Source organism: Gadus chalcogrammus, chromosome 8 (genome assembly GCF_026213295.1).
Source record: "Gadus chalcogrammus isolate NIFS_2021 chromosome 8, NIFS_Gcha_1.0, whole genome shotgun sequence".
NCBI lineage: Eukaryota > Metazoa > Chordata > Actinopteri > Gadiformes > Gadidae > Gadus > Gadus chalcogrammus.
The window spans coordinates 22,617,827-22,630,305 of NC_079419.1; the positions used below are offsets into that span (position 1 = coordinate 22,617,827).

At 48.8% G+C, this 12,479-nt stretch overlaps 1 protein-coding gene across 1 annotated transcript; it reads left to right on the forward strand.

Moving 5' to 3' along the window:
- Positions 1-832: 832 nt before the first annotated feature.
- On the forward strand, positions 833-9,889 carry LOC130388122 (uncharacterized). Its single transcript, XM_056597467.1, has 3 exons — positions 833-3,071; positions 3,349-3,525; positions 9,566-9,889. Exons 1-3 carry the CDS (start codon positions 2,537-2,539, stop codon positions 9,832-9,834), a joined length of 981 nt encoding a protein of 326 aa, XP_056453442.1. The 5' UTR covers positions 833-2,536; the 3' UTR covers positions 9,835-9,889.
- The last annotated feature ends 2,590 nt before the right edge of the window (positions 9,890-12,479 follow it).

The following is a 12,479-nucleotide window of genomic DNA, read 5'->3' on the forward strand; positions in this document are numbered from 1 at the left end:
GTCCACGACTGATGAACGTGTCCTGCAATCCTACAAGAGAATTTTCAAGAAACATAATTTTAAAAGGAATAACATTTCCACTCATACCTAACTTTGGTTCCAAATGGCCCTCCATGCCCTTACGGAATACCATCCGAAACAATCCGGGGTTCTTCTATAACAGAATACGAAAAACCTGTCAATCTATTAAACCCAACCAGAAAAAATAACATCTCCACCAATAGATTCAAAATTAATGTGAATAACAATTCTATCAATGCTCAATATTGGCTCCAAATGGTCCTCCAGACCTTTACGGAATACCATCCGAAACAATCTGGGGTTTTAGGAAAAACAAAAAACAAGAAACAAAATACGAAAAGCCTTGTATGGCGCGTTTCCACTGCAGGGTGCGGAACGGATCGGATCGCAAAGGTGCGGGTCGGGTCGCGTTTCCACCGCCAAAAGTGGGCGTGACCCGGACTTTGCCGTACCCGTTCCGGCCCCGTTCTCGGGACTCCTCCGTTGGGGTACCGAAAACGAGACGAGACGCCTGAAAGGGTCCCGGGAAATTCTAGCTACAACCCCCGTCCGTTGATTGGTCGACAGAATCGTCACTTCCGGGCGACGCGGGGATAAAAACGAACAAACAGTAGCCTCGAGGCAGGGCTCCAGACTAACATTTTGCATTGGTTGCACTGGTGCGCCTAACTTATTTTTTTTAGGTGCACCAGCAGAAAATGTAGGTGCACCCAAATTTTTCATTGCGTCACCTTGAACGCCAAAAGGATTTTTTAACAACAATAAGGTGTAGAGAAATACTTTATTTTAAGCCCAATTATATAGCTATATATATATATATATATATAAAAAAAAACTCACATAGCCTATGCATATTTTCGCCTATGCTAATTGCATTATGTCAGCACTTTGAAGTGAGCTATAGACCGAATTTCACATAAGTTCAGGCACTGACTGATATGAACATACTAACTGTTGTACAGACTACTTGTACACAAGGAACCATGTGATTTTACTGTATAGAATTTGAGAAAATGTATTTTGAAAAACTCACATATGCATATTTTGGCCTTTGCAAATTGCATTACGTCAGCACTTTGAAGTGAGCTATAGACCGAATTTTGAGAAAATGTAATTTAAAAAACTCACATGCATATTCTGCTGGCCAATGGAGTCGAACGTCCGCACTGGCGGCCAACTTGCCACAGTCAGCTGCTGTTGGTAGGGGTACATGTACATGTAGGCTACTTTTTAAATAACCATAACTTGCTAAATTTTCAAACGGTTTGTTTTGTTATAAACGTCGGAGATGTAGTTACGGCACTGCATACTTGATACTTGATAAAAAAAAAAAAAAATCTAAAATAGGTACAATATTATAACCACGTTAATAACGTTTGTAAGAAACCAAACCGTTGGTAAACCGGTTGAAAATGTAGCAAGTTATCGTTATTTAAAAAGTACATGTACCACTACCAACACAATGTTATGGGTGAGCAGCTGACTGGCAGGATGGCCGTATGTGCGGACGTTCTAGACGCCGCCGTATGACATTTCTATATATCTACACACGTAGGTGAAGGGTTTTATTTGGAAAACGTTGCGAGATACCACCCAAAGGCTGTTTAGAGTAAAGGTGCACGAAGATTCTGTGTGATAGACAGCTGGCTTAACCGCGGATTAACGAATGGCGGCTCACTTGACCGCAGTTTACCAACGTCCGCAGCTGTCTTTTTTCTTTAATGTATCTCCTATTACACCAATAAATTGGGCACATGCCGTATCATTGCTGTAGGTCGGGTTGACGTTTAATCCATTTTTCTTCATCAAAATAATCTCTGATTTAAATGTCGTGAACGGCATTTCCTCCTTTGCAATGTTGTATGCAACATTACATTTTATGATAATTTCGGATTCCTCCGAGGACCTGATTACTACTGCCTGCCTCTGAAATGCAGCTGGGAGAGGGGCCACTTTATCCACACATTTGTCACGGCATATTGTGTGTTTTCTGGACATTTTTTAACGTTTCGATACGAAACGACTTTGCCTCGCCTACTATTACCGGCCATATTCTGACGGCACTCCCGACAGTAAATGCAGTGCATTGCATTCCGTCCTTTGTCGTATCTCAGCCAGGGAAATTGTGTCAACCAGTCATGTCTGAAAGAGTACATTTTGGGCTTTTTAATTTGAGTCTCGGGGCCGGGCTCAATCTGAGACTCGGTTGTCTCCTCTGGTTCCGAATCTATAATGCTATCGCCGAAGGACCGGGGCCAGTTGGCATCTTCCCAGGGACCGTCGCCGGTGTCTTGGCAGGATTTCTTAATAAAAAAGCTTTCAATGTTTCTACCTCTCTTCATTTTCACTCGTTTTGTCGTGTTTATTTTCTTTTCTGTTTCATTTAGGCAACTCTGGCGCTCAGCCTGCTTAGGTCGATCGCATTTCTTCAACTCACACTTAGAGCAGTGAAAAAGAAGACAGCCAATCAGAGGCAAAGAAACGCCCCCAGCTCTGTCTCTTATTGGTGACAACCATGGGTGACAACAAATCAGGCGTCCATAGAGAGATGCTGCGCTTCCGCAAAAAAAAAAAAAAATTCACCCGAGCAGCGTCAGGTGCACCAGTGCGACGTATAATTTTTTTTAGTCGCACTATTAAATATTTTGGTTGCATATGCGACCAAAATAAAGCAATTAACATGGCTCCTAAAACGCTCGCTTGGTCGAACAAGGAGGTGGAGACATTCCTCGGCATTCTTGGGGAGGTAGACGTGCAGAGGGAGCTTGATGGAGCAGTGAGGAACGAGAAGGTCTTCCAGCTGGTTTCTGGTCGAATGGCGATTGCGGGGTACGAAAAGCACACTGAGCAGTGTCGGCGGAAATGCAAGAAGCTCCGGGCCGAGTATCGGAAGGTCAAAGACCACAACAGCCGCAGTGGCGTTGACAGAAAGATGTGGAATTGGTTTGATATCATGGACGCAATCTACGGACACCGACCGGCGAGTAGGGGAAGAGAGGGGGCCATCGACACGGCCACCTCTCTGCTCGAGTCCATGTTGGAGCCTACCGGTAAGATTTGCTAGATAGCTGCAACTGTGAGCTCTGTGCTCTGTTGGTAATAATTAACAGTGACTTGATAATTGCTAGATATGCGCATTAAAGTTTCAAGAAAGTGGGATAATTTCACAGCATTAAATCTAATTGTTGTGTTGGGTTGCTAGCCAGTAAGCTGGCAGCCCTTTGTTAGAAATTACTACCATTCCGGTGATTATGTCTTTTGTTTAGTCCTTTGTTAAGTAAGCTATTGTTGCAGTTGGCCTGACTGACTTTAATTTGCAACTTTCAGGTGTGGAACCTCGCTGCCAGGAAGTGCCTGACTCGGCCTTCCCAGAGGACGAAGACATGGGGTCAAGCCGCTGTGTGAGCCCAACGCCACCACCAAGGACATCTACACCAGTCCCAGCGGAGAGTGCTGCTCTTTGCAGCACCACCAACCCCACCTATCCACGGCCTTTTGCCTTTGGTAAGTCATGTTAAGCTTGCTGGTAGTTCTACCATGAGGACTCAAATCACGCGCGGCTGGCCGCCAATCACCAGCTACCAATCACCTGCCTACACCTGCTCTATAAAGAGTAGTCTAACATATGTCTTGCTGCTCAGGTCTTCGTTCAACGCATGAGCTGCTTACTGTGCTTTCGATTTCGCTTCGCTAAATCTCGTCACCTAGTACCATGTCGTTTAATACATACCCAGAGGCCGTAATGTCGGATTTCGATGAGGACGCTTTTCCTCCATCTCCTGCCGTATCACGTAGGAGTTCGCGAATCCAATTAAAATCGGCTTCTTGGGCGTCTTGGCCAACCAAAAAACTGCTGGAACTCCTGACCCAAGAAGGCGTCCCAGTGGAAGTCGGCTTGTCGCGGGCGGATGCCCTGCAGCTTGCCGACACAGCTCTGGGGGAACATCTCCACGCTCCACTCTCCCCAACGTTCACTCCGGATGCCGCCGCTGCTGCGACGACTACAAAACCCGGCAAAAAGCGCGCTGGTCGGCTTACTACCTCCGGCCCGGGCAAGCGAGCGCGGAAAGCCGGTAATTTCGTTCCACGGGATCCTCATCACCACCCCCAACAAATCCCCGACGCGGACCTTCGCCAGGTTCTACACACCCTCGCCGAGTCGGTCCAAAGCCTCGGCGCCAGGATGGATGCTGTTGAAACACCAGGCCGCATTCCCGGACGGGTCCAGGCCCTCAACCCGCCGTCGTTCATCGCCACGGCGCCTTTTTCCTTCCAGCTACCATCCGGCTCGGCTCCTTCCGCCTCCATAGGCTATGCTCCCGGCACGTGCTCGGGTACCACGGCTACTGCAGCCCCCGCGGTAGCTCCTTTCGCGTATTCGCTCGCTACTGCTCTACCAGTCCAGCTCCAGGGTAGGAGCTTTATTACGCCCGCCGCGGCTACGGTTTCTCAGACCACAAAAAATAATATAATCCAGGGCAGAGACGTTAATCTCGCGGCGTTACTGTTACCCTCCCCCGCCATAGAGCGTCAATGGGTTGATTGCGGTGACGTGTCCGTTCTTCTGAAAACGTCAGACCCTAGACTTACGCGCAATCTATCTTTCGGCGAGTTCGTCATTACATTCGGGATTTACAGAGACATTATGTGCCAAGTTTATCCGGATAGGAGGGCAGAACTTGACGCTTACCTCGCTATTATCGCCGACCTCAACCAGCGCTACGCCGGAACGTTATTTTATGAATATCATAAAGCATTTTCTGCCAAGTCGGCCCAATGGATCTCCATGCTTAATGTGAGGATTGATTGGTCCACTACGGACACCGAGCTTCTGCTCCACCACTTCGGTGGCCATCAGTCAATTTCTTGCGCTATCTGCAGTTCCCACGGGCACACAACGGTGCTATGCCCCAAGACCGCTACTACCGCCCCCGTCTATGCCCCTAAAACGCCACTCGTCCATAGTGACGTTAACGTAAGACCACCGTGCGATCGTCTCGGACGGGCTGTCGTTTCTTTCAATGGGAGGCCTATCTGTAATAATTTTATGTTCTTACTATCAATGTAAATTCTCCCACATTTGCAGTTTTTGCAGGGACCCGCACCCGAAAACTACCTGCCCCCGCCGCCAAAGGCCGGCAATTCAAGGGAGGGGCCATCCCTCCAAGAGATTTTAAAATCTCACCTATCTACCCCAATTAACATTGCTTCTCTTTCATCATTCCTCTCATCGCACCCCGACTCCGGTTTCGTAGACCATCTCATCACGGGCCTTTCACAGGGGTTCCGGGTGGGAGTCCTTTCTCCATTGTCCACTAAATATGTGGCAAAAAATCTCCAGTCAGCTCTGGCAGAACCAGAAATAGTGTCTGCTCTTCTGGCTAAAGAGCTTCTCAAAAATTATGTTATCGGCCCATTTAGTTCTCCCCCCTTTTCTTTCTTTAGAATAAATTCTCTCGGCGTTGCTACCCGGAGATATTCAGGGAAAAAACGTCTTATTTTTGATATGTCTTCTCCTCACTCTGACTCTTTCGCTAGCGTTAACGAATGTATCCCACCAGAACCATTCTCGTTGTACTATGCCACTATCGACCACGCCATCGCGTTGATAAAAATCGCCGGCCAGGGAGCTTGGCTCGCTAAAGCCGACATTACAGATGCTTTTAAAATAATGCCCATTCATCGGTCCGATTGGCCGTTGTTCGGTGTGAAATGGCAGTCTAAATTCTATTTCGCAGTTAGACTAACATTTGGGTGTAGGAGCAGCCCCCACCTCTTCAATTTGCTATCTGAGGCCCTATGCTGGATTATGCTAAACATATGTAGGTTGCCATTCGTTCTACATCTGCTGGACGATTTTTTGCTTATTGACTTTCCATCCAACCAAACCAGCGTCCTGGATACTCTTAAGAGAGTGTTCAGCGAGATCGGAGTTCCCTTATCTGAAGAGAAAACAGAGGGGCCAGTTACCGCAATCGAATTTCTAGGGATTCGCTTAGACTCGGATAGGATGCAAGCATCCCTCCCGGACGAGAAACTACAGAGGATCAGATCGTTTCTCAATGCGTTTATAACGTCTGCTGGAGTCACTAAACGTGAAATGCTCTCACTCCTAGGCCACCTCAATTTCGCTATGCGTATTATACCACAAGGGCGCTCGTTCATCTCTCGCCTCCTAGATCTGGCACATTCGGTCCCAAAACTGAACGACGTGATACACCTCAACGAAGGCTGCAGGTCCGATCTCAAATTCTGGTCGTTCCTTATCGCTAACTGGAACGGAATTTCCTTCTTCTATAACGACACGCCTGAATCATCTGATTCTCTCTAACTATTCACTGATGCGGCCCCCTCGGTCGGGTTTGGGGGTTTCTTCCAAGGCCAATGGTTCGCTGGGAGATGGCCGGTCGAATTCCGCACATTCGCCTTCGGGTCAGAGTCGTCTGCGTTGTTCGAGCTCTACCCTATTGTGGCAGCTAGCGTTCTGTGGGGCCAAGCATGGCGGCGTAAACGTATCACCATGTTCTGCGATAACGAAGCAGTGGTGGCTATCATTAATAAAAAGCGATCTGCATGCCCCACTATCATGTCCATGCTCAGACGTCTCACATGGCAGTCCGTCACTCTCAATTTCATCATTAATGCTGAGCATATACCTGGTCACCATAATAGTCTTGCTGATTCTCTCTCTCGTTTCCGTTTCCAGGAATTCAGACGTCTATGCCCCGCAGCGAATACGGACCCAATAATCAGCCCACCCTTCCACGAACTCCGGCTGGATTAGGCACTAGGCTAAATTCGTTGCTAGACTCCGCGAGTGTTTTTATGGCAAAAGCTCTAGCGCCATCTACCCTCAAAGCTTATAGCTACGCGTGGTCCCTGTTTAATTTATTTTGCATTTCCATGCACGTTTCAGTTCTTCCAGTGTCGGTACCTATTGTCTGCGCTTTTATCGTCCACTGCTTCGAATCTCATAGACATAAATTGTCTACGATTCGGGGGAATATAGCTGGTATTCAATTTTATGCTAGATGCCAAGATCCTGGCTCTCCTAGTCTATTTTCGGCTCCCGCAATCCGTCTCTTATTGAAGGGCATGTATAAATCGGTGCCAAAAGTACCAGACAAACGCTCTCCTATCACACTCGATATATTGAACAGATTAGTGTGCGCTCTTAGAGCTGGGAAATTCCATCCTTATTTTAACACATTACTTGAGACAGTGTTTCTCACAGCATTCTACGGGTTCATGCGTCCAGGGGAATATACGTCTCCTACTCAGACTTTTTCCCCTACACGGGGCCTGGCTTTTGCTGATGTCACCTTCTCTGCAAGGCATTTTTCCATCTTCTTAAAACGGTCCAAAAGCGATAGCCTAGGGGCAGGTGCTACTATTATCATCTCAAGAATCAACAACTCTCTCTGCCCTTACGCTTCCATGCTCCTTTACCTCAAGCTCCGGCAATGCACGCCTCCCGAATCACCTCTGTTTATTTTGCCTAACGGCCGGCCAATGACTAAAGAGTGGTTTAGAGTCCATCTCGCGAAGGGTGTGGCCTACCTTCTCCCCTCTACACTGGCCACTCCTTCCGGATTGGAGCGGCAACTACAGCCGCTGAACAAGGGTTGCCGGACGCGTCTACCAAACGGCTGGGAAGGTGGTCTTCCACAGCCTACGAATCCTACATCCGGTCGAATTCAAGGTTCTTCCATCAAGCGCACACGATGCTCTCTAACGTCGGTCAAGGCAGGTTTAACACGTTTTCAACTATAGCTGTTTCTGGCGGCCTGTTTCCATTCCAGGGTTATTCTAGTCTTAGTGTCAAGCTGTTATTTTAGTCTATTCGTTTTAGTTACGCCTATATTCTTTCTAGTGTTATCGAAATATATTGCACTATGTATTTAACTAGTTATTGTCACACGCCCAGCATGCCTGTTGCGTCCCGTTTTTTTTCACGCGATAAAGGTTTGTGATGATGATATTTTGTCATTATTTTCGTTGCTAAAAGCAACATTATTTGCAACTACTGGTGGTGGTGGTTATCGGGTACTAAATTCATAAAGCAAAATTCGGTGTCATAACTCAAGTTAACCTGCAGCAACCCCGGCGAGTGTGACCACGTCGGTGGATCATCTAGAAAACACTCTTGAGTTCGCTGTCACGTCAGTGGCGTACATAGGAAAATAAAACTCAAGGTTGCAGCGGCAACCCCGGTGAGTGCGTTGACCACGTCGGTGGTAACAACTCGGGCACTCGTGAGTATGACCACGTCGGTGGCACGTTATCTAATACTCATGGTTTGACTGCAGTAACCCCGGTGAGTGCGTTGCTCACGTCGGTGGGAACAACTCAAGCACTCGTGAGTTCGTTGCGCACGTCGGTGCGGTACAACTCAGAACTCTAGTTCGTTGCAGCAACCCCGGTGAGTGCGTTGCCCACGTCGGTGGGAACAACCCAAGCACTCGTGAGTTCGTTGCGCACGTCGGTGCGGTACAACTCAGAACTCCACGTTCGCTGCAGCAACCCTGGTAGTGCGTTGACCACGTCGGTGGGCACAACTCGGGCACATGCAAATTTAATTACCACGTCGGTGGCATAATATCAAACACTCAAGTGCAGGGCACTCGGAGTTCATTGAACACGTCGGTGTTTAACACGGAAGTACACAATATTTGCTGCAGCAACACCGGTGAGTGCGTGACCACGTCGGTGGCACATCAAGGGCACTCGTGAGTTCGTTGACGACGTCGGTGGTTCAAAACGCGAAAGCACTCAGGTCACGCAGCGACCCCGGAGAGTGAATCGACCACGGCAGTTGGTACAGCACGAAAGCACTCGTGGCTCGCTGCGTAACAGCTGCAGAGTGCTCTAAATTTTAATTGATCTCGCTGAGGTATTTTAAGTCAACTGCTTTTACGTGATTCATCGATCTCGCTGACGGTTTTTAAGCTTATCGTTTTACGGTACGTATGATTGACTCTTAATATGTCGTATATTGGGTATGCCTTTTATCTTCCAGAAGCAGTATAGATCCTTGTCCACTTCTTCTACGCGGGTATGTATGGTCTCATTACCCCCTTTCGATATTCTATTTTTGGGGTCGGCTCCGCCCCTGCCAGTCCCGGCAGGACATGCCGAGGTATCTCCTACTTCCGGCGTAGGCCTACGTCCTCTCTTTTGGGGAAGGCTCCGCCCCTGCTAGTCCTGGCAGGATACGCCGAGTCCGCACGTTATCCTGGATCAGTGACGGGGCTCATGCCAAAGATTCACCATGCAAAATATTCCCATGTCGTTATTTAAATAAATCCTGTTCATACTTATCGGTGATCGAGTCTTTATGGGAGAACTAGCAATCATGTTGCTACACATGTTTACAAAATACGTTGTTTTACGGCTTTTCAGATGAAAGTTGAGCTACATCTAACCACACCTACATTGCCACATTTTAGTAATCGGAATTGGACATTGTGTGTACCTGCATATCAGTACAATGAGAAGTTGCTCAAACAATTTGTATGATGTCCACTATTCCTTTCTGTTACAGCCAAAAGAAGTAGGGCCAGTGACGTTGCAGCGAGCATCCGGGAAATGCAGGCATCCGAGGAGAGGCGGCAGGAGCGGGAAGAGGAGCGGCTGGACCATAGACACCGGGTCGCTCGAGAGGAGGCCCTACAGGATGCCATGGATGCTCGACTGCACGAGGATCAACGAGCAATGCAGCAGATGGCGCAAGTTGCAGCCTTCAACACCGCCTTCCTCCAAAGCTTCAGCCAGATGGTGCAGGCGTTTGGACACCGCGACCCTGTTCCGTGATCCAGCCATTCAGGGCCTGACCCTCTGAACCTTTTTTTTTTTTGTGTGTGTGAATACGTTGTTTTTTTAATGTAAATATTCCTGTATTTTTTCTCTTAAAAAATATATACTAAAGCAGGAGTTGCTTTTTACACATTTTCCATATGCACATTTTATGGTCACCTTGAAGTTGAGTTTACACACCCACAGTTCGGGATGTCTCACATTTCACACATGGGGAAAGTGGACAGCATTGCTTAACTTTTCAATTAAAATAGGGGAAACCAGTAAGATGCCTTCTCATCAGCATTTAACACGATCCAACCCCACATCCTGGCAAGCCGGCTTTTAGAACAATTCAACCTAGGTTTTAATCTTTTGGGCTGGATTGTGGATTTTTTAACTGAAAGGACACTGAGTCAGGGTTAATGGAGTACTGTCCAGCCAACTCTGCTCCTCTACTGGTTCACCACAGGGATGTTTGCTGTCACCCTTACTTTTCATCCTGTACACCAACATGTGTCAAAGTAAATATGCAAACAGGACCATAATCAAGTATGCAGATGACTATTGTTAAGTCTTCTCCAGAAAAATGAGACTAGTCATGGCCCAATAATCTAGGATTTTGTGAAGTGGTGTGAGGAGTCACATCTTCAATTAAACATACTTAAAACAAGATATGATCATTGATTTTTAGAAAACATGCTTCCCTCACAATGTCACAACAATAAAAACACAACCGGTGCAATATGTGGATTCATACAAATACCTTGGAACAACAATTGATTTTAAACTGAATTTTGAAGAATTGTATTGCTGTGTAAAAAGTGACACCAGCGTCTCCACTGTCTGAGGAAACTGTTCTTTTTCCAGGTGGATAAAACGCAGAGTTACGTAGGTAACTACGGTTCTATTTCATCCTTACTGACCGCCAGAGGCGGTGCATTAAGCACTGGATTCATCCGTCTCGCGCATGCGCAGTTCGAGTACCTATACCAACAAGGTCACATGTGACCCTCGAGACACCGGAATGGCTATATAGCCCGGTGTCGACAGAGGATCTGTTCCCAGAATCTTCTCGCGAACCACGAGACTTCTGAGTGACCTGTAACTCTGGCGGTCATCCAGGATTCATAGAACCGGAGTTACATACGTAACTCTGCGTTCTATTTCATCCTTACTGACCGCCAGAGGCGGTGCATTAAGCACTGGATGGCCAATACCAACAACGTCACGAAGAATCAAGGTGCTCACCTACTGACCAGAGGCAGCAGAGCTTGGTATCAGGGCCACGCCCATTGGATGGGGAGTGGCAACGTTGACCTGGTAGAACCTGGAGAATGTGCTAGGCGACGCCCATGATGCCGCGGCACAGATGGTCCCCAGGGGCACCCCTCTCAGGGCAGCCCATGATGTGGAGACGCTCCTGGTTGAGTGACACCTCACCCTGGATGGCGGGGGGCGGCCACTGGCCCCGTAGGCGTGCGTTATGGTCTCCACAATCCAGTGGGACAGCCTCTGCTTTGTTAAAGCACGACCCCTGTTAGGGGCACCATGGCAAACAAAAAGCTGCTCCGACTGGCGAATACCGGCGGTAGCAGAAATATAAGCCCTAAGGGCCCGCACCGGGCACAGCAGCTCAGACCCACCCTCCCCAGAAGGGGGGTCAAAGCGTGCTAACTGGATGGGCTGGTTAAGGTGATTGCGTGGCAGGATCTTTGGCAGGAACGCAACATTCGGCCATAGAGTGACACCCGAGCCATCAGAGTTCCACCTCAGGCATGTATCACTCACTGATAGGGCATGCAACTCCCCGACCCGCTTGGCAGATGTTATGGCGAGTAAAAAGGCAGCCTTCATGGACAGCCACTTCAACCCCCCTTTACCCAAAGGCTCGAAGGGAGGAGATGACAAGGCTTCCAGCACCAGCGGCAGGTCCCATGCTGGAGACCGCATGGCTGTAGGGGGACGCAGCCTCAAAGCCCCTCTTAGAAAGAGGGACACTAATCTGTGGCACCCTACCGTGGCGCCGTCAACCCTATCATGTAGAGAGGAGATGGCAGCGACATAGACCCTCAAGGTGGAGTGCGACCGGCCACTATCCAGGAGGGACTGCAGAAATTCCAGCACCGTGGTCACAGCGCAGTGCACTGGATCCACGGCCCTAGCCGCACACCAGTTGGAGAACAGCTTCCACCTGTTTCCGTACTGCAACCTGGTCGATGTTGCCCTGGCACTCATGACCGTACCCCTGACAGCCGCAGTGCACTCCCTCAGCAGTGGGTCGGGCCCTGCAGTGGCCAAGCCCAGAGCTGTAGGCGAGAGGGGTCGGGATGCCAGATCTGACCCCCCAGCTGGGACAGGAGATCCCTCCTGTCGGGGAGGCGCCATGGCGAGCTGCAGCAGAGCCTGAGCATCAGTGGATACCAGAGGTATCCTCCTGCCGGCTCTGAAGAGGGGAAGGAGGCGGAGGATGTCGTTCACCCGTCGAGGTGAAAGGTAGGCCTTCATGGCGACCGAGTCCAGGACCAACCCCAGATAGGTAACCCGTTGGGAAGGGTCCAGGCAACTCTTTGATAGGTTCACCGTCAAGCCCAGCCGGGCGACGTGCGACAGCAGGCGGGCCGTGTCCTGGGCCACCTGGGACCTGGAGGGCGCACAGACCA

Excerpts from the sequence above, each read along its gene's own strand:
- LOC130388122 (XM_056597467.1), top strand. The coding sequence starts at position 2,537 with ATGGGTGACAACAAATCAGGCGTCCATAGAGAGATGCTGCGCTTCCGC. Across the intron at positions 3,072-3,348 it reads GTCCATGTTGGAGCCTACCG|GTGTGGAACCTCGCTGCCAG; the intron begins GTAAGATTTGCT and ends TGCAACTTTCAG. Across the intron at positions 3,526-9,565 it reads TCCACGGCCTTTTGCCTTTG|CCAAAAGAAGTAGGGCCAGT; the intron begins GTAAGTCATGTT and ends TTTCTGTTACAG.